The sequence below is a fragment of the Lynx rufus genome, unplaced genomic scaffold (genome assembly GCF_022079265.1).
Source record: "Lynx rufus isolate CCGP_SWC_20201006 ecotype Redwood Valley unplaced genomic scaffold, mLynRuf1.p SCAF_4, whole genome shotgun sequence".
NCBI lineage: Eukaryota > Metazoa > Chordata > Mammalia > Carnivora > Felidae > Lynx > Lynx rufus.
The window spans coordinates 1,162,702-1,187,115 of NW_025814856.1; the positions used below are offsets into that span (position 1 = coordinate 1,162,702).

The 24,414-nt window shown below is 49.5% G+C and overlaps 1 protein-coding gene across 2 annotated transcripts; it reads right to left on the minus strand.

The window, feature by feature from the left end:
• Positions 1-758: 758 nt before the first annotated feature.
• LOC124524862 (zinc finger protein 77-like) lies at positions 759-23,994 on the minus strand. 2 transcript variants are annotated; one of them, XM_047097289.1, is made up of 4 exons: positions 23,908-23,994; positions 4,609-4,735; positions 3,182-3,362; positions 759-2,774 (listed from the first exon to the last, which is right to left on the minus strand). In XM_047097289.1, exons 1-4 carry the CDS (start codon positions 23,908-23,910, stop codon positions 1,079-1,081), a joined length of 2,007 nt encoding a protein of 668 aa, XP_046953245.1. In that variant the 5' UTR covers positions 23,911-23,994; the 3' UTR covers positions 759-1,078. The 2 variants fall into 2 exon arrangements, with proteins under 2 accessions (XP_046953245.1, XP_046953244.1); XM_047097288.1 differs by lacking the exon at positions 23,908-23,994 and having other exon boundaries at positions 4,609-5,021.
• Between the last annotated feature and the right edge of the window lie 420 nt (positions 23,995-24,414).

A 24,414-nucleotide genomic window follows, 5' to 3' on the forward strand; every position in this document is an offset into this window, starting at 1 on the left:
GGGCCCACCTGGGTCCCCACGCGTCTGTCCCCTGGCGGCACGGAAGGATGGAGAATCACGGTTCCTCACTGCTGCTCTCCAAGCCCCACACAGCTTCTCTTCTCAGGGCCTTCTTCTCAGAGCCGCACAGAGGAGGACTCTGGGACATACGGCCTCCCGCCTCACAAGGCTCACACCGAAACCCAGCAGAACCAGCCGGACACTAGCTTTCCACTTCAAGCCACAAGGTTTCTCTTCTTTTTTTTTTTTTTAAGTGTATGTATTTACTTTGAGAGAGAGAGAGAGAGAGAGAGAGAGAGAGAGCGCTATCAGCGCAGAGCCTGACACGAGGCTCAATCCCATGAACCGCAAGCTCATCACCTGAGCTGAAATCAAGAGTGGGGCGCTTAACCCACTGAGCCACCCAGGCACCCCCAACAGTTACTCTTCGTAACTCAACAGGTCATGACTGATAAACAACCGAGACCAAAGGCGATGAGCGAAGGTCAAACTACAAACACAATCAGAGGAGACTGTCCTCCTCCAGTATCCTTGCACGTTTACTAACGTCCATGGGGAATACAGGTGGGCACACGGCAGCAACAGCACACGTGGAGACACAACTTTCAATAATAAAGACCGCAAGGAGGGGCAGGGCGGAGTCGGGGAATTCTAGTCTCTGCACCAGAGGACGAGATACACGTACAGACCACTGATCAGCCCTGGGTCCAGAAGACATCGTCGTGGAAATGAGACACATTTTATAGAACTGTACAGTCTTTTCATGTCTGAGATAGCAAAATATATTTCATACAGAAACTGGGGATGTTCAGGAATGTTTTATCTTGGGTGTTCATATCAGCAGCATGCAGTGGAAATAAACACAACAGAGATCCCTATTACAGACGAGGCACTTCTGAGGCACGAGAAAATTTATAACAAAAACTGCCGTCCAGCCCTGACGCTTTATGTACAAAATAAATGAGGTGCTATGACTGAAGGTTCTCCAACATTCTTTACACTCGTACATCACGTTTCTTGCCCGTGTGTCTGACTGGACTTACAATAAGATATGAGGGAAAACAGCATGATTGTGTATTCAGGGTTTCTCCCCAGTGTGCATCTTCACGTGCGCCCGCAGGTTTGTGGGGTACCTGAAGGCCTTCCCACAGTGCGGACATTCGTAGGGTCTCTCCCCCGTGTGTGTCCTCACGTGTGCCCGCAGGTTTGCGGGATACCTGAAGGCCTTCCCGCACTGCTGGCATTCGTAGGGTCTCTCCCCCGTGTGCGTCCTCACGTGGACCCGCAGGTTTGCGGGACACCTGTAGGCCTTGCCACACTGCTGGCACTCGTAAGGTCTCTCTCCCGTGTGCGTCCTCACGTGAGCGCGCAGGTTCACGGGATACCAGAAGGCCTTCCCACACTCCTTACACTCGTAGGGTTTCACTCCGTTGTGCTTTCTCGCGTGTACTTGCAGGGAGGAGTGACAACTGAAGGCTTTCCCACAGTGCGGACACTCGTAAGGTCTCTCCTCCGTGTGGGTCTTGACGTGCGCCCGCAGGTTCGCGGGATACCAGAAGGCTTTGCCGCACTGCTGGCACTCATAGGGCTTCTCTTCACGGTGCGTTCTCACGTGCTTCTGCAAGGACGAGGACCAACGGAAGGCCTTCCCGCACTGCGTACACTCATAACGTTTCTCCAAACTGTGTGCTCTCACGTGACCTTGGAGGGAGGAGTGACGCGTGAAGGCTTTCCCACACTGCTGGCATTCAAAGGGTCTCTCCCCCGTGTGCGACCTCACGTGTTCCTGAAGCGACGTGGAACTACTGTACGCTTTCCCACACTCCTTACACACATAGGGTTTCACCCCACTGTGCATCCTCACGTGCCTCTGGAAGTATCGGGGGTGTCTGAAAGCCTTCCCACACTCCTTACACTCATAGGGCCTCTCTTCGCTGTGCGTCCTCACGTGCTCCCGGAGGGATAAGGAACAACTATAGGCTTTCTCGCATAACGTACATTCATAGGGCTTCACCCCACTGTGCGTTCTCACGTGTCTTCGAAAGTATTTGGGACAACTGAAGGCTTTCCCACACTGCTGACACAGATAAGGTCTCTCTCCAGTGTGCGTCATCAGGTGTCCCTGCAGGGATGCAGGGTACTTGAATGTCTTGCCACACTCCTTACATTCATAGCGTTTCTCTCCAGTGTGTGATCTCATGTGTTCTCGAAAATATGAGAGGCAACTGTAGGTTTTCCCACACTCCATACATTCATAGGGTCTCTCCCCCGTGTGAGTTCTCACATGACGTGTAAGGTAGGAGTGATACAAGAAGGTTTTCCCACACACGTCACACACATGGACACTCTGTCCACAGGGACCTCGCACATGACCCTGAAAGGAAGACGTGCAAGTGAAAGCTTTTCCACATTTCTTGCACTCTAGAGATATTTTACTACTGAGACTCTTCGCGTATGTGTCAGATGCTCTCCCAGCGTCCTGACCTTCATAGGGTTTCTCTACAAGGTCTGCGTCCACGTGAGTGCTGAGGCTCGAGACAGAGCTGCAGGCTGGGCCACACTCCTCACCAGGACTAGGTTTGAGTCCTGGGTGAGATCTTCGCAGTTTCTCAAGGAAGGAACCATCTGCGAAGGCTTCTCTACACTTAGCACATTCACAGGATTTGCCTCCAGTGGGATACCCCTCATGCACAGTAAGACTTGTAATCGGGTTCAGGGTTTCTCCACATTGATCTCCTTCAATACGTTCACAGACACTCTCCACCAAAGGACTTCTGTTCAAAATAGGAAGGCACACGGTTAGGGGATGACGCTTATAAGTGATCTCTTTATTAATGACCTATTGATGTTTGTTCATGATTATCGGATTACTAGTAGCCATTTTCAAGGAATGGGCATGTTGGTGGTACCGCCTATACTGCTGTAAAGTGGAAGAAATTACGTGCTCAGGAGAAGGGCCCAGAAATGCCGTCAGGATTTCTTACATGCGGGTTCTCCCGATAAACGTTTTGAACTCAATTATGTTTCTGATGATCAATATCTACATCACATTTATGAAGATATTATATTGTATAATTCCAACTACACAATTACGGGGCTAGGTTTATACTTTTTCTTTAATTCCAAGTTAGTCGATCAATCTGGGAAGATCCCCCTTTCTCCTACGGGGAGAGGCACTCACCTCAAACGCCTCTCCTGGGATTGGGACTGATCACCAATGTTATGAAACACCGGGTTTTCTCGAAAAAGAGCCCAGGGATCATTTCTTGTAAATCTTACTATTTTCTCTTCACTGGATAGTTCATTCTCCAAAATATTCAGCTGAGTCCTTGATCCACAAGTTTTAACTTGAGTGCAACAATCTGCAAGAATTGGGAGCATAATTTAAATTCTTGGGAATGATCTGATGTGTAAAGGTAAGAAAACAGACCATATGCAGATTTCTATTTATATACTGATCCCAAATGTAAATGAAGTTCATCAGAATGAATGGACAGGTGACCAAAGGAAAATTCTCAGGACCCTAGTGATTTGGGGCTTTGGCAATAATGGGAAAAGTGTGTAAAATGGAAGCCCATTCACTTAGAAATACTTCAAAATAGCTGGTGACTAACGTGGAAATAGGTATTATCAGAAAAGCAAAGTAGGGGGCGCCTGGGTGACTCAGTCGGTTGAGTGTCCGACTCTTCATTTTGGCTGAGGTCATGATCTTGAGGTCCTGAGACTGAGCCCCATGTTGGACGCCTCGTTGAACCTGGAGCCTGCTGGGGATTCTCTCTCCCTCTGTCTCTCTGCCCCGCCCCCCCACACTCATGTTCACGCTCTCTCTCTCAAAATAAATACATATTAAAAGGACAGAAAAGAAAAAAGAAAATTAAAGAAAAGAAGGAACTGGGCAAGATACACACATCCACACGCTACCTGTGTAAGAGGTTCACCACATGCATGAGGATGGATGAAAAGTCCAACAGGAAAGCCAGGTAAATGACAACCATCACCCTTCTCAAACAAAGACTGAGTCTTGTTTCTAATGGGTATCTCCAAATGCCATTCTTTTCTCCAGAACCTGGTCCAAACGAGGGTTGCCGGACTGTTCCGAAGGCACAGAGGCCCTCAGTGAAGCCCGCCTGCACTGTCCCAGCTGCCATTGGGAGGGTGGGTGGTGTGTGTGGCTGCTGGTCCTGCCCCTGGAGGACAGCTCGGCAGGAGGGAGGATTTGAAGAGCAACAAGCAATCTGGAAGACGGGCTGTTTAATTTGGTCTTCAAAGTCACCGAAGATGACGAAGTGTGAGTTTAACTGCAGGATGATTACCATGACACAGGTGTATTAACCAGTGTATCTTCCACAGAGCAGCACTCTCTGCCCCAGAGCAACACTGGAGACCATCCTCACACTGATAAAATTAGAGAGTCTCAGACTTTGATTAAGAGCAACAAAACTTTGTGTTCCTGGAAAAGGTATGTGACTCCAGGTAGGCTCCATGAAGGCTTGGACCGTGTCTGTCTCTTCTCCAACGTACTCCCATTCCTCGGCCCCAGCAAAATCGGACAATTGTAAGAAACATCTCTTCCCTAAAAGACTAGTGAAGGTATGGAGCCATCCTTACCCACTGCGGCCAGGTTCCTGCAGGTCTCCAGCATCACATCTCTGTAGAGCTTCCTCTGACCTCGATCCAACAAAGCCCACTCTTCCGGGGTGAAGTACACAGCCACATCCTCAAAGACCACAGAGGCCTGAAACATACCACACACTCTATTGCAGCAAAGCTCCATCATCATCCATGTGTGTGGGAGGATGAAGGGTGACAGGCGGGGAGCTGCACTCCATTCCTAGGACCCCTGAGTCACAACAGAGGGTGATGACAACAGCTGACATGGACTTACACACACCCAATTTACTGGGTTATTTCTACTGAGACACATCTGAGCAGACCAGTACTGTACAGACTGAAAAGTGAGATATTCACTCGGACAACACACAAATCAGAGGACACACGTTTGGCTTGCTCAAAGACGATTATGTGGGGCGCCTGGGTGGCGCAGTCGGTTAAGCGTCCGACTTCAGCCAGGTCACGATCTCGCGGTCCGTGAGTTCGAGCCCCGCGTCGGGCTCTGGGCTGATGGCTCAGAGCCTGGAGCCTGTTTCCGATTCTGTGTCTCCCTCTCTCTCTGCCCCCTCCCCCATTCATGCTCTGTCTCTCTCTGTCCCAAAAATAAATAAACGTTGAAAAAAAAAAAAAGACGATTATGTGTCATCAGCTCCAAGAACTGGAACCAGAATGTCAGGATGCTGTGGACACTCAGATTCCAGTGCTGCTTGATGTGAGGAGCTCTCGCCTTGGAAGGAACAAGGGCAAGAAGCCTGGTGGAGTCCCCTCTCTTCCGACAGAGGCAGACATGACCCTTTCCGCGGATTAGGTGGACTGTGGGCATGGGCAAAGGCCAGGGCCCGGGTGCCTGGCACACCTAGTGTGCAAAACGAGTTCTGGATGCTGAAGAAAATTGGGCGTAAGCAGGGCCTCTGACCCAGTGCCCAGAAGTCAAGGAAAAGGGCACCAGAAGGAAGAGTCCCTGAAGGATTGATGGGGACAGATCCAGAGATAGCTTTAACAGAGAAAAAAAAAACAAGGCTAATTCATAACTTTAGAGGAATAAGGGTTGACACCACGCTCGTGAAACACAGAGTAAAAAAATTATTTTTTTAAAACATCAGAGATTGCTTAAGCAAAAACTATGTTCTCAAAACTTAATGAGAGAAAAAAAAAACAAAAACCCAACCATATCACCTAGAAGAAAGGAAATTCTACTTCAACTGTAGTTGTAACCGGGGTTTGCATATCACACACCTGTTAAGTCTTATATTTCAAACATTTCAAAAATGACAACCATAAAAACTAAGAGACAACAATATAAAGAAAAATAATATGATTAAATAATGGGTAAAGAAAGTGAGTGGACACTTCTCCAAAGATATACAAATGGAAAACAGGTCGATGAAAAGATGCTAGACATTCGTCACGAGGGACACGCACCTCGAACTACCAGCAGAGGCCCCTTCGCACCCACCACACTGGCTATAAAGACGCCCCAGGAAGCGCCGGCGAGGACGTGAGCAGGGCGCATTCTCCTTCATTTATCCTGCTGCGGATGTAAGCGGGGGAGGCCGCTTTGGAAGAGTCTGGTGGACCCCCAACATGAGCAACGTGGAGTTCCCACCCAACACGGCAGGTCCGCTCCTCGTATCCACCTGCCCCAGGCCCGGGAGGACGAGCGCCATCACACACACGCGTGCGCACGCGCTCTGCTCTCCGCGGCACGACTCCCGATCGCCAGCGATGAAAACCACCCAGGAGCCCGGCACCTCTTCCAGGCTGAGTAAAGGCGACACGACTGAAGTGCAGTCAGGAGTCCACAGGGGAAGCTCCCCAACCTGCCGCTCAGGGCCAAGGGCAGACACAACATGGAGAGACGCACCTGCACACCCGTAATGCATCACTGCTCATGCAGGAGGAAGGAAGATTATTTCCTGGGGTGGCAACAGCCCAGCCAATGAGAGCCGGTCACAGCCCAGCCAATGAGAGACAGTCACAACCCAGCCAATGAGAGACAGTCACAACCCAGCCAATGTGAGACAACCATGGCTCAGCCAATGAGAGCCAGGGCTCAGCCAGTGAGGGAGTCACATCTCAGCCAATGAGAGACGACCACAGTCCAGCCAATGAGAAGCCACTACACATGGAAACCCCAGTTTGCTCAAAAGGACTTCATGTTTGGAACAGCCCCGCCCAACGGCCCCCTCTCCTCTACAAAAGAGTGTTCCTCCCTTTCTTTTCCAGATGTTCCTGTTCTTTTGCTGGGGCTTCACATGTCCCAAATCATAATTCTCTGCTATTCCCAGACAAGCCATTTTTGGGTTTATTTTTAAGGTCAACAGTGCATCACGATCAGCCTTGTTCATGACAATTAAAATCAACTCGTTCTCTTTAAAGAAAATTGTCCACCTGTAGATACAGAATCCACCCGGGTAGCATCTAAGTCTATGTTTATTAAAGGGCAGAGCCAGTGGGGCGCCTGGGTGGCTCAGTCGGTTGGGCGGCCGACTTCGGCTCAGGTCATCATCTCGCGGTCCATGAGTTCGAGCCCCGCGTCGGGCTCTGTGCTGACAGCTCCGAGCCTAGAGCCTGTTTCAGATTCTGTGTCTCCCTCTCTCTAACCCTCCCCCGTTCATGCTTTGTCTCTCTCTGTCTCAAACATAAATAAACGTTAAAAAAAAATTTTTTTAATTAAATAAATAAAATAAAATAAAGGGCAGAGCCAGTTATCTTTCCCTTTTCACTAAGAGGACCGGGATAGAATGGTAAAATATGTCCACTGCAGATTTAGTTTGGCAAACGGCTCACACACATCCTAGATGAGTTACAAAAATACCACTAAAATTCTTTGTTTTGATTTACTGGTTTATTTTTATTATTTAAAAAAATTTTTTAATGTTTACTTATTTTTAAGAGAGTGAGCATGAGCAGGGGAGGGGCAGAGAGAGAGAGAGAGAGAGAGGGAGACCCAAAATCCAAAGCAGGCTCCAGGCTCTGAGCTGTCAGCACAGAGCCTGGTGCAGGGCTTGAACCCACGAACCATGAGATCATGACCTAAGCCAAAGTCAGATGCTTAACCGACTGAGCCACCCAGGCGCCCCATTATTTATTTTTTGAAGTAGAGTCCATGTCCAAGTGGGGTTTGAACTCATGACCCTGAGATCAAGAATAGCATGCTCTACCAACGAAGCCACCCAGGTGCCCCAAAACCACTAAAATTCTTGGTTTTCCATTCTGGCAATGCAGGTTCCTAAATAAAACCAGAAACTAACTAGGTTCTCCTATTCTTGCAAAGGGCCAGGACACTGGAAAAAAGACCACTTGCTACCAGTTTAAGTGCTCCCATACCTGCATCCCTCCAGCCGGCCTTTCCAACGTCCTCCTTCCTCATCCCCAGTGATGGGACTCTAGGGAACCACAGGGACTCTTCCCAGTCCTCCCTCATAAGCAGCTCAGAGAAACCATTCTCCACATCGGGAATGAATCTCTGTCCTTGTTGACCGGAGAGCTACATTCTCGGTGCCCAACCCCTTGCTGTAAAGTAGCCTCTGCCTGGAAGGCCTAAAACAGTTCCAATGGGGGGGCAGGGGGGAGGCAGCATCTCTAGTAAACGTTAACAGGTTCCTGTCTCTGAACCCACTCCCCTTTGTCTAGACCCTTTGAGAGATAGTTCCTACATCCCTATTCGACAGAGGAAATAATTCCAGAATCTGAAAACAGTAATCGAAACAGCCAACCAAAGGAAATACATGGCCAGTCCACATCTTTTATCCGCTCTATCTCTGACGCACTGTAATGGACCTGGGGTCACTGATCATTTGTCTCTGTTGGATTCCCTACCCTCCTCTTCCTGGGCAAAATCCTTAAGCGATATTGGCAGAATCCACAGTGTATCTCCCATCAAGATGAAAATAGATCTCTCAAAGGACCTCCTTGCAATTAATCAATACCTATAAATAAAGAAACTCTTGGGGCGCCTGGGTGGCTCCGCTGGTTAAGCGCCCGACTCGATTTCAGCTGAGGTCATGATCTCACAGTTCGTGAGTTCGCCCTCCACGTTGGGCTTCACCCTGACAGCGCGGAGCCTGCTTGGGATTCTCTCTCTCCTTCTCGCTCTACCTCTCCCCACCCCCCTCCCCTGTGCGCACATGTTCCCTCTCTCTCTTTCAAGATAAATAAACATTAAAAATTTTTTTTTTATTAAAAGAAAAAAGCTCTTTAAGGCATCAGGCCCATAATAGAACATTACAAGCCTCAGAGGCCCATCATCCTCTACACTAATCCCTGTAATGGCCTGTTTTTACTGGTGTGAAAACCCAACGGCTGAAGATAGAGGTTTGTCTGGAACCTCTGAGCAACATATGCCATTGTTAACCCTTGGTACCCTGTGCTTCCTAACCCCCATAAACTACCGACCCAGTTCCTACTGTATGCAAATTCCAGGAGGAATACATGACTCCCGGTTTTTATCAATAGAATAAAAAATTTGGAGGTCCCTGGGTGGCTCAGGTCATGATCTCACAGTTCATTGAGTTCAAGCCCCGCATTGGGGTCTGTGCTGACAGCTCAGAGCCCAGAGCCGGCTTCGGATTCTGTGTCTCTCTCTCTGTCTCTGTACCTCCCCCACTTGTACTCTGTCTCTCAAAAATGAATTAATGTTAAAAAAAAATTTTTTTTTTAATTTTTCCCTGAGTCTGAAAACTGCCAATATTCGATTAGCTACTTTCAGATCTAGGGTCCTGGTTCAGAACCATCACACAATTTGGAATTCCCACATCACTTCTGCTTTCCCAGTTGTTACGTGCCAAAACGTTATAAAAGTGATGTACCCATGAGGAGATAATCTCCAACGCTTACTCTCTTCATAAATAGGGACTGGAGATGAGAAGTGCCTGACACTGCTCCCCTCTAATCTTTCTTGTTACTCAAATGTCACCTTAACGAGCTTCCAACTGCTATGTGGTTTCCCTATGACGTGGGACATGACGATCAGGAAAGATCCTTCGTGGCACCAAGGAACAAAACCACTAAATATGGAAAACTGACTCTTAATGATGCATTTAAGAAAGGGTCTCTATCAAAAGGGGAAATTGTGACGGGGCGCCTGGGTGGCTCAGTCGGTTAAGCGCCGACTTCAGCTCAGGTCACGATCTCGCGGTCTGTGAGTTCGAGCCCCGCATCGGGCTCTGGGCTGATGGCTCAGAGCCTGGAGCCTGCTTCCGGTTCTGTGTCTCCCTCTCTCTCTGCCCCTCCCCCGTTCATGCTCTGTCTCTCTCTGTCTCAAAAATAAATAAACATTAAAAAAAAGGGGGGGGGGAAATTGTGAGAATTAATACAGGGAAACCTTGTTAAGAATGGAGTCAGGAGGCCAGCACGTGGAGTTCTGACATCCTACCACTCATGGTCAACTGCAGACCCAACAACAAGAGGAGGACCCTGCGGTTACAAGTGGGTATCACTTTACTAGAGCAACAGGAGGAAGATTATTTCCCGGTGTGGTGACAGCCCAGCCAATGAGAAGCCGCAATACTTCCGCGTCCAGCTTGCTCCAATGGACTTTTTGTTTACAACGTCCCCCTGCCAAATTCCCAGTTTCCTCTATAAAAGAGCCTCCCCTCTCCTCTGCTCTCTGGCTTGCCTTTGGTCTCGTTGTAGCCTGCTTTTCCGAGTTGCAATTCTCACCTATTCCAGGATGAACCCATTTTTGCTGGTAAAATTAATGACAGTTTTACTTTGAAGGTTAACAACCCATTTCAAAATGACCACTGTGTATTCAAACAATGGGATATTATTCAGAAATAATACTGATAATACTGATAATAATACAACGAAGTACTGATCCGGGTACTGATTCACAAAATCAATGAACCTCGAGAACATTAACAAACTTCACAACGACGACACAGAGCAGGATATCATTTATACGGAAATGTACAGACTCAGCAAATCAATAGAGAGAAAGATTAAGAAATTGTCTAGAACCCACGGTAGGGATACACTAGAATGGGGATGACCACCCACTGATGCAAATTATCTTTATGGAATGATTAAAATGTTTTAAAATGAGAAAGTGAGAATGGTTGAACAGTTCTGTAACTGCAATAAATGCCACCGAATTTCTACTTTAAGCAGATAATCTTCATGGTACGGAACCTACACCTCCATGAAAGCTGTTTTTAAAAAGTCATAGAAGCTAAAAATATATCCTTCTTCATCTTTTGGCATTTGTCATCAAAAACAATAGAAATCGGGCAAATTAAAGGAAGTATGAAAAAGAAACAAAATCACAGTTTCGGAGATTAAGCAGATTGAGGAGACACTACAGGTGTTTTAGAACAGAAGAGAAGGAATGAATGTGTACCAACTGGTAACATACCTGAGATGATGCAAGGGAACAGAGCATCTGAGGACGTCCTTGGTCATTAAGGAAATGAATCCCGTAGGTTCAACTACCCCCACACTCTAAATGCAAACCTCAAACACTGCGTGAGCCAAGCACCAAGTATTTTAACATTTGTGATTCCCAACTGTAGAAAGGAATCACAGGGCATTACCAACACAGGAAACGAATAATTTAAATAGTATTAAAACGCAACATGCATACAGGCTAATACTTTTTTTTCTTAATTCTTTTTTAGTTTAGTTTTTTTTTTTTTTTTTTTTTTTTTTAAGAGAGAGTGCGAGCGGGGTAGGAGCAGAGAGAGAGGGAGACACAAAATCCGAAGCAGGTTCCAGGCTCCGGGCTGGCAGCACAGAGCCCGACGCGGGGTTCGAACTCGTGAACCGCAAGATCATGACCTGAGCTGAAGTCAGAGGCTTAGCCAACTGAGCCTCCCAGGCGCCCAAGACTGAAGTCTTTTTAGAAGGAAACCTTATACATAAATGTAGAAATAACATTTGACAGCAAAACCAAGGCTATTTTATTCCAGAAATGCAACACGGATTAAACACTGACTCTTCAAGAAGTACAACTTATGCCACTAATGGAAAAAAAGACAAACCACAGGCTTCCAATCCATACAGGCTGAGGACACGCCTGCCTCATGTCATCACACATGAGTGACGACTGGCTTACAAACCACATGGAAACATGCACCGTCAGAAAACCATGCTGTCCACACTAAATCTAGAGCCAACTCCCTATTTGGTGGTGAAATGGGAGATCGGGAACAAGTTGCTGAGGATGCATATGTACATGCCTGTGAGGGCTCAGTCAGCGCTGCAACCGAAAACAAGGAATTGGTGGGGGCGGCCGGGGGGCTCAGTCGGTTAAGTGTCCGACTCTTGATTTCGGCTCAGGTCATGATCTCGCCGTTCATGGGTTGGATCCCCACGTTCAGGCTTTCTGCTGTCAGTGCGGAGCCTGCTTCGGATCCTCTGTCTCCCTCTCTCTCTGCCCCTCATGCTCTCTCTCTCAAAAATCAAACATTAAAAAAAAAAAAATAAATCTGCCAAATGCATCTGAGGAGAAGGGCTGGTTCCCATTTAAAACCTGTCCCCGCTGCATGTACCAGGATGGGAACGAAAGGTGCCTTCACAGGTTACTTTGCATGGTTGGAGACAAAGAGTTTAATAAATCCCTCTTTATCTCCTCCTCTGCACTTTTAGCTGTTAGATAAGTGAGGTTTTCTAAATGGATTCACATGAAACCACATTTCAAGTCTTATTCCTTGTCTGAGTCTTTTCAAGCATCCAAATGTGCTTCTCACCCTGAGCTACCGGTAATGATAGACGTAGAAATCTCTCTACTGCTCAAGGGCAGTACACGCTTGATGTTTTATAATCGTTTAGAGAGCAAACTAACAATGTAGTTTCACCTAAGGAGAATATTGTAACCGAAACACATTTTTTCCTTTACTCCTAACTCAAATGAGTGTGTAGCTCGCGCCCGAAAAGAATAGAAAGATTATCACAGAAACGGATTTTTAGTTTGCAGGAGGCAAACTCATAAAAATAAATCTCAGGGTACAATGAGTCACTAGAAGCGAGCAGTTGAAAATTAAGTGTTAAAAATACTTTGTAACATTAGCCTTTATAACTGCTATTAAACTAATTTTCCTTAAGTCCTAAAATATGTCTCATGAAGGGTATAAAGTAACTTAATGGGAAACCTACAAAACGTCATTCAGTGACACCACAACACGATGAAATAAATGAAGAGATGCTGTGTGTCTTCCAAAATGAGACCATAATATCAACTCTCCCAAAACATCAAGAGATTTAAAAAAAAAAAAAAATCCCATTAAATCTGCAATCAGGTTTGTCTGTGGCTTTGTTATGGGATTTATTTCTGTTCTCTTTGAACTTAAGATTTTGTTTTAAGTCATCTCTCTGTCCAACGTGCAACTCCAACTTACAACCCCAAGATCAAGAGTCACATGCTCTACTGACTGAGCCAGTCAGGCGCCCCAAAGGGCACTATTTCTCATATTGAAATGTAACACAAATTTCTCAGAATACGGGAGATATGTTACAGAACTGGTGGGATTTTGCCCAATAGAAATCAGTTTTTAAAGTACATGAATATGAAAACATGAGAAAACTCTGTTTAGAATTGAGTGGGGAAACCAGCAGGGGAAGCTCTCAAGCCCTAAACCTCACCATCAAGAACAGGACTTTGCAAGTCTACATGAGGTATATTACTGTCCCAGGAGTAGGAAGGAAGGGTTTTCCTGCCCTGGCAACAGTCCAGCCAATGAGAGACAATCACAGTCCAGCCAATGAGAAGCCACTACACCTGGATTCCAGTAGTTTGCTCCAATCGTTGTTTAGTTTCCCACAGCCCCTCCCAATGTCCCCTCTCCTCTAGAAAAGAGCGTTCCTCCCTTTGTTCTTCCGTTTCTTCTCCAGACTTGCCTGTGGTTTTGCTGGGGCTGGCGTGTCCCAAATTATAATTCTCTGCTATTCCCAGGTAATCCCATTTTCGCTGAAAAATAACTGGCAGTTTTAATTTTTTTAATTTTTTTTTTTTGAGAGAGAGAGAGAGAGAGAGTATATGCAGGGGAGGGGGGAGAGGGAGACACAGAATCCAAAGCAGGTTCCAGGCTCTGGGCTGTCAGTACAGAGCCCAACAGGGTGCCAAACCCTTGAACCACGAGATCACGATCTGAGTTCAACAGACTGAGCCACCAAGGCACCCCTGACGGTTTCATTGTTAAGGTTAACGTTAGTGATCCCAGAGAAGACTCCAACCACTCCAGGCTGGCGAGCAAACAGGTGCAGGTCCCACAGAGCCCAATGAGCTCTCTGTTTTCTCCCCAACCCTGAAGCGGAGGTTAAGTTTTGTGCTGGGATCAGAGCCCCACTCCCTGGGTCTGCGCTCTCCTGTGTCTCTGCTCTCGGGGGATTATTCGGAACCTGTTTTAGGGGCTTGTCCTTTCTCAGAGAACTCATTTTTGTTCCGACTGCTTTCCAGAACTGGACTGTTCCTCTTGGAACCATGCCTGTTGGAAATGCGCTGGCCCTTCGTCTGATTTCTTCTGGAACAAGGCTACTCCTGTAGAGACCAGTGTCTATAAACTTTTTTTCTGGTCTAGAGAAAACTACCAAGAAGTGGATTCCAGTTATCAAAGCGCATGGAGGGGGGACCCAACTGGGACCCTGGCCAATCTTAGGTTTAAAAACCATGGTGCGTCCTTGTGCATTTCTAACAAAATGAGCAACTGAACAAATATAATTTACAACTACAAGGGCCTTTATGGGGAACTTTCGATCTCCCCAAACTTGTTTTATTGAATATTGTTAGGGAAAAAAATTAAAAATTAAGAAGGTAGGAAAGAAGAAAAGAAAGGAAAAGGAAAGGAAAGAAAAGAAAAGGAAGGAAAAGAAAAGAGAAAAGGAAAAGAAAAAAATTAGGAAGTCATGAATCCAGCAAACTGAATTTGATACAGATTTTATTCAGTACCTCGAGACTTGCAAATATTTTCAGGATCTAAGTGTACCTCTTTGCAAAAGACTATTTAAATTGAACCAAGGCAAACAACTGAAATATGACAAATGGCTTCCGAAGGGTCTTTCTCTCCTGCCCCGGCTTCACTCTACACCCAGGACCTGCCTCCAACCACTTCCCTCGACATGCTCTGAACTTCCCTTTTCTTCTGAACCTGCCCTTGATCCCTCCTTACCTCAACCTGTTAACCCAGCCTCTTTAAGGTAAAGCATCTCAAGATTTGAAACCCCATGTTTCTCATGTTCCCTGGACTAAGGCAGAAGTTTCCAGAAGTGCCCGGGAACACCCATAAGCTCGCTGAAGAACATAACACAGCTATTCAACTTACCAACATGGTTTCCCAGATTTAGATCAATTAGTCCACATGCGTGTTGCTGGGGCCCAGGCCACACATGGGATGAAACTAACTCGAGAGAGACAGACGCCCATTTCTGGAAAGATGCTTATGACAGGGGCGCCTGGGTGGCGCAGTCGGTTAAGCGTCCGACTTCAGCCAGGTCACGATCTCGCGGTCCGGGAGTTCGAGCCCCGCGTCAGGCTCTGGGCTGATGGCTCAGAGCCTGGAGCCTGTTTCCGATTCTGTGTCTCCCTCTCTATCTGCCCCTCCCCCGTTCATGCTCTGTCTCTCTCTGTCAAAAATAAATAAACATTGAAAAAAAAAAATTTAAAAAAAAAAAAAAAAAGATGCTTATGACACTGGCTGGAAATCCCCACCAAGCAATTAAGGTACCTTTTTTTTTTTTTTTTAAGTTTTTTTTATTTGCAAGTAATCTCTACACCCAATGTGGGGGCTTGAACCTACAGCTCTGAAATCAAGAGTCACACACTCCAACAAGTGAACCAGCCAGGTGCCCCAACAGTAGCTTTTCCGAAGACTGCACGAACACAAAATTCAGGTTTCCACTCAAAAGCCTGATGAATCTGTACGTGGCTATTACAATGGACTCCAACTGGTCTTTTTTTTTTTAATTAATTAATTTTATTTTTAAATTTACACCCAAGTTAGTTATCATATAGTGCTATAATGATTTCCAGAGCAGATTCCACTGATTCATCCCCTACGTATATCACCCAGTGCTCATCCCAACAAGTGTCCTCCCTAATGCCCCTCGTCCATTTAGCCCATCCCGCCCACCCACAACTGCCCCAGCAACCCTCAGTTTGTTCTCTGTATTTAAGAGCCTCTTATGTTTTGTCCCCTTGTTTTTATATTACCTTTGCGTCCTTTCCCTTATGTTCATCTGTTTTGTATCTTTCATTCCTCATAGGAGTGAAGTCATATGATATTTGTCTTTCTCTGATTAATTTCGCTTAGCATAATACCCTCCAGTTCCATCCACATAGTTGCAAATGGCAAGATTTCATTCTTTTTATTGCCGACTAATACTCCATCGTGCATATATATCACATCTTTATCCATCTGTCCATCGATGGACATTTGGGGCTCTTTCCATACTTTGGCTCTTGTCGATAGTGCTGCTATCAACATGGGGGTGCATGTGCCCTTTTGAAACAGCACACCCGTATCCCCTGGATAACTACCTAGTAGTGCAATTGTTAGATCATAGGGCAGTGCTATTTTTAACTTTGAGGAACCTCCATACTGTTTCCCAGAGTGGCCGCACCAGTTTGCATCCCCACCAGCAGTGCAAAAGGGTTCCTCTTCCTCCGCATCTTCGCCAACATCTGTCGTTGCCCGAGTTGTTTATTTTAGACTTCTGGTCTTTCTTCACATGTGGAATCCACCAGGTAGCATTTAATGGGCTGGACTGGAATCTTTCTTTTTAGTTAAAAGGACCAGGATGGGCTGGGAAACCTCGTGCCCTGCATATTTAGTTATTTTGACAAACTAGGCCACTGACACCCCACATGAAAGAAAGAGAGCTAAAATTCTTCATTTTCACCTCGGGCAACTGAAGGCTTCTTTTTAAGGGGTGCCTGGGTGGCTCAGTTGGTTGAGCATCCAACTTCAGCTCAAGTCATGATTTCATGGTTTGTGGGTTTGAGCCCCGCGTCGGGTTCCGGGCTGACAGCTCGGAGCCTGGAGCCTGTTTCAGATTCTGTGTCTCCCTCTCTCTGCCCTCCCCCACTCACACTCTGTGTCTCTAAAAATAAACATTTAAAAAAAAAAACACCAAATACCTCCTAGTTTGCACTATTATGGCCAACATCCAGGACATGTGAGGGAAGGTTACCAGCAGCCTGAATGCTCCAGGTGGGAGCCCTCCTCCCGGCCCCTCCCAAGCCCTCCTCATGCCCAACGGCTGGGCTCTAAGGACCACAGGGGCTCTGCCCCAAATTCCCTCCTGATCAGCTTGGAGAAACCACTCTCCAGATGGGGAGGGACTCTCTCTGTGCCGCCTGACACGGGACCTACACTGTGAAGCAGGTCCCGCTGCTGAGAGCTCACGGGGCTCCAACAGTGGGGTCTCTAATGAACCTGCACGGGTTCCTGCCTCTGAACCCGCCCCCTCGTGTCTAGTCCCATGTGACAGACACACCATTTTCACGTTAGTTCCTCCACCTCTAGTCATTCACTGCACGGATCCTCAGAAGGGATCACGCTGGAATTTCATTCTCCCACAAAGGGAAAGTAATTCTAGAACTGGATGAAGGTACTCAAAATACCTAACCAGGGGATGAAATGCCCCTTAAACATCTTTTTTTTTTTTTTTTGGACAGGGGAGGAGCAGAGAGAGGGAGACACAGAATCCGAAGCAGGCCCCAAGCTCTGAGCTGTCAGCACAGAGCCCAACGCGGGGCTCGAACTCACAAACGGCAAGATCATAACCTGAGCTGATGTTAGATGCTCAACCACTCAACTGATTGAGCCACCCACGCGCCCCTGAACATCTTTTTTTTTTTTTTTTTCAACGTTTATTTATTTTTGGGACAGAGAGAGACAGAGCATGAACGGGGGAGGGTCAGAGAGAGAGGGAGACACAGAATCGGAAACAGGCTCCAGGCTCTGAGCCATCAGCCCAGAGCCCGACGCGGGGCTCGAACTCCCGGACCGCGAGATCGTGACCTGGCTGAAGTTGGACGCTTAACCGACTGCGCCACCCAGGCGCCCCTGAACATCTTTTATTTAACCCTTGGCACGCCATCATTCCCAACTTCCAACACTACTGACATCCATTCCCACGGAAAGCAGCTTTTTGATATAACTACCCTATGCAGTGCATTTTCATATTCCAGTAGGGATGACCAATGTGTCCGCTTTGATTTGAAAGGAATAGAAACACACCAGGGCACTCACGCCCAGGGCGGCACAGGCTTTCTTGCTTTTCTTGAATCTCAAAAGCTGGTCTGGATGATGGAAAATTGCTGAAGGCTCTGCTCTCTGATGATACGTAGATGGTTTCGGTCTCTGCTCCCCTTCTCAGACCTCTTCCCAGGAAGCCCGAATCCACCTGTTACACCTTTTGGCCTTGAAAGGACAAAATGTCTCTAAAGAAATATTGCAGGTTGCTCAAACTCAGGATCGATACGTAGGGCGCCTGATCCTGGACCCACGTGAAACCCCTTGTGACTGCTTGGCACGGACACGGCACCTTCCGACTCCCCATGCAAACAGGGAGCGCCTCTCACTGACGCACAGGTTCCACGCTTTACTGACGACTCTTATTTACAAATTGAAAATGGCAAATGTCGTGCTGGGGATGCGACTGCAAGTCCCTCGAGGTCACTGAGCAGCACTTTACCTTTGGGCTACTTCAGCTCGACATGCTGAACAACCGGCCCTTCCTCTGGCCTTGTACCTTCGCCGAGGGTAAAACCACAAATGTTTATAAGGCCAGTCGCCATGCCTGTAAGGGAGCTCATGACCTTGGACTATTATAGAGACAAGATGTCCTTACCCACACGGGAACCAATTAAAAATGGCTCCTCTGTCCCAATTTGGTGAGATGCCCTACTTGAACTGACTTCTCTGGCATTACGAAGGGTCCTGGCTCCAGATCTGACTCCCTGGAGGCCAACAGAAGCCATTTTTGCTGATACTTTTTTCCAAACAAAGACAAACTCGAAAACAAAAAATGAAAAGCAACTCAAGAAAACCGAGAGGCAAACCTCTGTCTTGGTCCAAAGGGATGTTCTTCCCAAATAATACTTGAGAGAATTGCTAAGAGATACGCAACAACCGGGCCCATGAAGGATAAGCAATATTGGAAATCTAGTAACCGTGGCTTCAATAAAAAGGGACAATTCTGGTTTGGCCCAAATAACAATCTGGCCCCGCCAGAGATGCTCCAACAGCCAAAACTCACCACTACACATGCATGAAACCACTGGCCCGAAACAACACAATATGTTCAATCCCAAGACTCATAAATCCACAGAAAGCGCCTACTCCCTGGTCCCACCTGTCCACGTACAACCCAGGGAAGTCTGTTAACGCGAGCGGATTTCACACAGCTCCCTCTCTCACGGACATGAATACGGTTTAGGCACGGCTTACATGTTATCTCACTGGACAGAACCTTCTCTTGTAGATACCCCACTGCTTATCCTGTGGCTGCAGTGCTGTGAGAACTTGCTATCCCTACCTGGGGAACACACCTCTAACTTCCAGGGGTCCGGGGACCCAGTTTACCAGGCAGGTGCTTCAACAGGTCTGTTCTGTTCAGCCCGTTTTACACCTTCGCTGTGAGTACCGTGCCCCATACGCAGGCTCAGTTGAACACACTAATGGCACTGGTGACACTCAATGGACACACTGTGTAGAGACCCCCCGACACACACACACGCGCACGCGCACACACACACACACACACAACCACCATGTCCGAAAGCACTGAGGTTGGTCCTTCGAAATCTCACATCCACCCTCCAGAGCCTTCAGCCTCCCACCCTGATATATCACAGCACGTCCAGTGCAGCGGCCCCTGCCCCTTTGACCCTCACGTAGAGGTCCATGTTGGAAAAGAGAGATCACCTGACAGTTTTACTTAAAAAATTTTTTTTCAACGTTTATTTATTTTTGAGACCGAGAGAGACAGAGCATGAACAGGGGAGGGGTAGAGAGAGAGGGAGACACAGAATCGGAAACAGGCTGCAGGCTCTGAGCGGTCAGCACAGAGCCCGACGCGGGGCTCGAACTCACGGGCCGTGAGATCATGACCTGAGCCGAAGTCGGACGCTTAACTGATCAAGCCACCCAGGCGCCCCAGTTTTATGTTTAAAGTCAACAGAATTAGGGGCACCTGGGTGGCTCAGTCAGTTGACCGTCTAACTTCAGCTCAGGCCATGATCTCCCAGTTTGTGGGTTTGAGCCCCGCATCGGGCGCTGAGCTGACAGTGCAGAGCCTGCTTCAGATTCTGTCTCCCTCTCTCTCTGCCCCTCCCCTGCGCATGCACTCTCTCTAAAAAATAACAGTAAAAAAAATGTTCAAGTTATCAGTTATTAGAACACTTGGCATTAACAGGAAGAAAAACACCCTGATGGGCAAAGGGAATGTACAGATATGTGCCCCTGATTTAGGCTGGTGGGTATACACCCAGCAGGTACCCTAGGACAGCAGCAGAGACAGGGACACTGGGACACACGGGGCCAGGGAAGACTGGTTTTCTAAAGGGTAAAGAGAATCATCAGCATCATGGACAGTAACTGAGTCCTGTGGATTTAACTGTCGTGGACACAAGTGGAACACACAGAAAGTTCCAGCACGTATGATTATGACCTGAGCAACGGAGGAGTTTTCTCACAGAACAAAAGATGTTCATCTACACAGGAAAAGACCGGGAAGTTCAACTCTACCAACACCGTGAAGGATCCATCCACGCAGACAACCCAGAGAAAGGATACACCCTGACGTGGAGAAAACACAGCAGGCAGAAATGAAACAGACACATGTCCAGGACGTGAAGGAAACAGACCATCAGGAAGCAGACACGTGAGATACAGGAGACAACACGCTGGAAACGCTTCCACGGAAGAGGGAACCCACACGTGAGAAATGCTCAGCCCTGGAGGAATCAGATAAACCAACATGTGACGTCCAGGAGACCCCGTGTCACACACTCGAGCTGGACGCCATGAAGTCGCAAGTGACGGGACCCAAAACCGACACGTGGTTCACACTCCGCACCCCGTTCCTGCTAACATGTAACTTACTAGCTACAACATGCAATGTCCCCCCAGCACAGAAGGACTTACGAGGCACTTACCCTGGAGACAAGACCACACTGCCGGCAGCAGCAAAGCCCACAAAAGGAAAACATGAACTGGAGACCCCACGCCCCACCATCCCGGGACGGAGGGCTTCACCGGACACACTGAGCCGCAAGCACCCGCCCGAGAGACACAGACGAGCCCTGGGCAGCCACACATCACCGTGGCACTGCTGACATTCCCTTCTCGCACCGCAACAGAGATCAGGTCGAGTGACGCCTGCTGGGGGGTGACGACACGGAAAGCTGCCAGCACAAAGAGGTATGGCCAAGGGACAAAAGTCCTAAGTGTCACCCACACTGGATTCCCAGGGCAGCGAGAGCCTCTCCAGGAACAACGGGCCGAGCACCAGAGCAGGAGCCGCTCAGATTGGTCACCCACGGCGCCCACACCACACATGACACCCCAGTGCAGAGGGTGACACCCAGTCCCCCCATGAGCGCCAAGCTCTCCCTGCCGACACCGGTCCTCTGGGATGGAAGGAGGGGACCAGAGACCCCTGGGGACTGGACTCTGAGCTCCACACGCCCTGAACCCCCTCCTCTGGGGCCACAATTCTCACCAGAGAGGAAACCCTCCCAGTTTAGGATCTGAACCCTACACACTTTATGTTCATGACCCTTCCAACGGCACTTGACCCCGAGGAGCCTTCCCTCAGTCTGACCTGCACAGACTTCCTGTTTCCACAGATCCCACTTAACCCCACAACCCCTTGGACGATGCCAACACCGGTCCTCGGGAGACACCCCAGGACGGCCCCAGCCCCTTCCCCACTGGTCCCCACTGATCCCGGGGGCTGGAGGCCACCTGCAGGTGAGCGAGACCCCACCGCACCTTCCCTCGCCTCCCACAAGGCCCAGCTTTGGGGGTGGCCGGTCCCCAGCCCAGAGGAGGCCCCAGCTTCCAGCAACCCGGGTCATCCGAATGACACGGGGACCCCAAGCTGCTGTGTGGACAACCAGGTGCAGCATCACGGCTTCCACCCTGAGGTCAAGGCCACAGTGGGAGGGGCGGCTCTAGGGCCCCTGTGTGGTTTCACAAGAATGGAAGCTGTTTATCCCTTTCAGAGAACAGGGACCTGGTACCGTTAGAATTGAACCCGTCTCAGTTCACAGAATTTGTGTGCGTCTCTGACACCGGCAATTCCCAGGGGACAGATCAGGAAGACAGTTTTCCACCTCTGGACCCTGCATGGAATCGTCACCACCATTTGGATGAATCCTCTGATGCATGACTCCACCCACCTGCATGAAGGCGTGGAGCCCCCAACCCTCATGGAGAAGGACAGTTCTGTCCTGAGACACTTTTCCCCAGGGGACGCTCTCTGGATAAAGCCCCCAGTAACCCGAGTCAGCAGGGACAGGAACGACCTGACACACTTACTACCCTCTGCCCTGAAGGGGAAGAAAGGAGGCAGAAAGAACTCGGGCATTTTACACCTGCTCAACGTGAGGCTGGCGGAGGACAGAGCCATCAGTACTGAGCTGGACAGGGTGACAGGTCCTGCTCACAGGTGACATGGAGACGCCTACCTGAGCCCTGTGCTCCCAGGAAAACCTCAGTGGGAAAGGCACTCCCTCCTCCCTCCCTGTCGGGGTCTGGAAAACAGCAGGCTGCACGAGGGCCCCTCCCCCATCAGACCAGGAGAAGACTGACAGGAAGTCCCCCTGGCTCACCCACGACAGGGCCACGCGCAGACCCCCCACACCCACACTTTGTGCCTCATCTGTGATCAGCTCAGCTGCTTGTCCCCGTGACCAAGGGGCACAAAATGCTGGCTGGTCCCGCTTTGCTTTGGCTTCTCTCCTTCCTCCAGACCCCTGAACGTGGGCTTGCTCTCAGGCTGAGCCACACACAGCCCCTCCTGGGGACAGGGGGACAGGCTGGCCTCAGGGAACCCCAACGTCAGCACCACACCTGCTCATGCCTAGTTTCTTTCCTCCTCTCCTTCTACACGACTCTTGAGACACTCGCAGGTCTTATACTCAGTGTCCTCCCTGTCGACGTAGCCCCTGTCCATAATGCAACAGCCCCCCCAGCTCCCCCCCACCCAGCCCTTGCCCCTAATGCAACAGCCCCCCAACCCCCTGCCCGGCCCCTGCCTCTAGTGCAACAGTCCCCTCCCTCCCAGCCTTTGCAGTCATTCTTCTCAATACCTGTCTCTCCTCCTCAATTCGGATTCTTCATTTGACACTGGTCTGACCAACTGTCGGCCACCGCCCCTTTCCTACCCAAAGTTTATCCAGGCCACTGTCCTCCCCACAGGCCCCTGACATTGCCTCCCCATCGGCACCTGGTCAGAACAAGCACTGAGTTGCCCACCTGAGCAAAGAAACCTCCGAGCACAGGGAGCCCGTTCCTGTCCAAACACCTTTCGGTCACTGCTCCTCATACAGAAAGCCCGTTTCTGAGTATTGGAGGTGCTGGGGGTGGGGGGTGGGGGGAGTCTCCGAACCCAGTGTCCTCTGCAGCGGTCTTCGGAATGTTAAAAACAAGACAACAGAGCCAAAATGGAGTCCCTCATACTAAGCTCCTTGTCACCAGACCAAGAGTTAACTTAATTGCAGTTTCGGCCTCTCCCAGAAATGGAATCTTAAACCAGTCAATCAGGAACGACCTGGTCAGCACTAGTGAGGTCGCCGGGCTGCTAGACCCCTGCCCTCCCGGAAGGAAAGGTGACCTCCCACCATCCATCCACTTTTTGTCTAATAGAACTTCCTGTCCCCACTCCGCCTGCCTGTGAGCCTTTCATTTTGTGCAGCTCCTCCGAGCTCCCTTGTATCCGCGAGATGGCATGCTGCCCGATTCATGAATCATTGAATAAAGCCAATTACTCAGCTGAATTTTGTTTTTTAGCAAGAACAAAGTCTCCTTAACCAAGTATGGATTTGATTTTATCTGTCAGGTGGGGGGCGGGGGCCTTCCACCTCAGCCACCCCCACTTGCCCCCGAGCCCTTGATCGCCGGCGCTGGGGTCCTCCCACCCTCGCTTCGGACCCCCGCCCAAGGACGACCCGGGTGGGGACCGGGAAGAGGAGGAAAGGGCAGGACGCTGCAGCCCCACTCCCGGCCGAGGGCACAAGCTCGGATTAGGACCCCCAGGGGCGGTGCCACCTGGGCCGGGGCCCCCTCCAGCCGGTTCCGGCCGGTTCGAACCAGCCCCTCGGGGCTCCGCCCAAACCCGCGCACTCACCATCTCGCAGCCCGCTCCGGACTGTCCCGGCGTCCAGGCAAGCGGCTGTACGACACCGACCGCGAGACCGAGCTAGACGCCGCGCGAGGCAGGTGCGCTCCGACGCAGGGCAGCAGGGCAGCGAGGGACTCGCCTCTGGAGCGCGCCCGCCCCCCGTCCTGATTGGACGGCGCTACGGGACCATGCGTCCTGATTGGTTCGTCTTCCGGACCCCGCCCCCTCCGAGACCGGGCCTGCGGTTGCCCACCCACAGTGCCTCCGCGCCTCCGCACCGCCCCTGCCCCCCCTGATTGGACAACCCTCCCAGACCCTGCCCCTTGCGTCCTGAGTGACAGGTCGTTCGGACACACGTGTCTGGCCAGCGTGGGCTTAGAGCTGAGACCGCTCCCTGCGGTTGGACCTCCGGCGCCTGCGGCTCGGCCACCCATCCTGCCTGCGTCTTCCTCCTGGACCGTGAGATCCTGACTCAGTTTCCCTGCGGAGCGCCCCTTGTCGGGAGCTTGGACA

Coding starts and splice junctions, on each gene's coding strand:
- LOC124524862 (XM_047097288.1), bottom strand. CDS start 4,780: ATGATGATGGAGCTTTGCTGCAATAGAGTGTGTGGTATGTTTCAGGCC. Junction 3,363..4,608: donor CAGGAACCTGGCCGCAGTGG/GTAAGGATGGCT, acceptor CAATTCTTGCAG/ATTGTTGCACTCAAGTTAAA. Junction 2,775..3,181: donor TCCCAGGAGAGGCGTTTGAG/GTGAGTGCCTCT, acceptor TATTTTGAACAG/AAGTCCTTTGGTGGAGAGTG.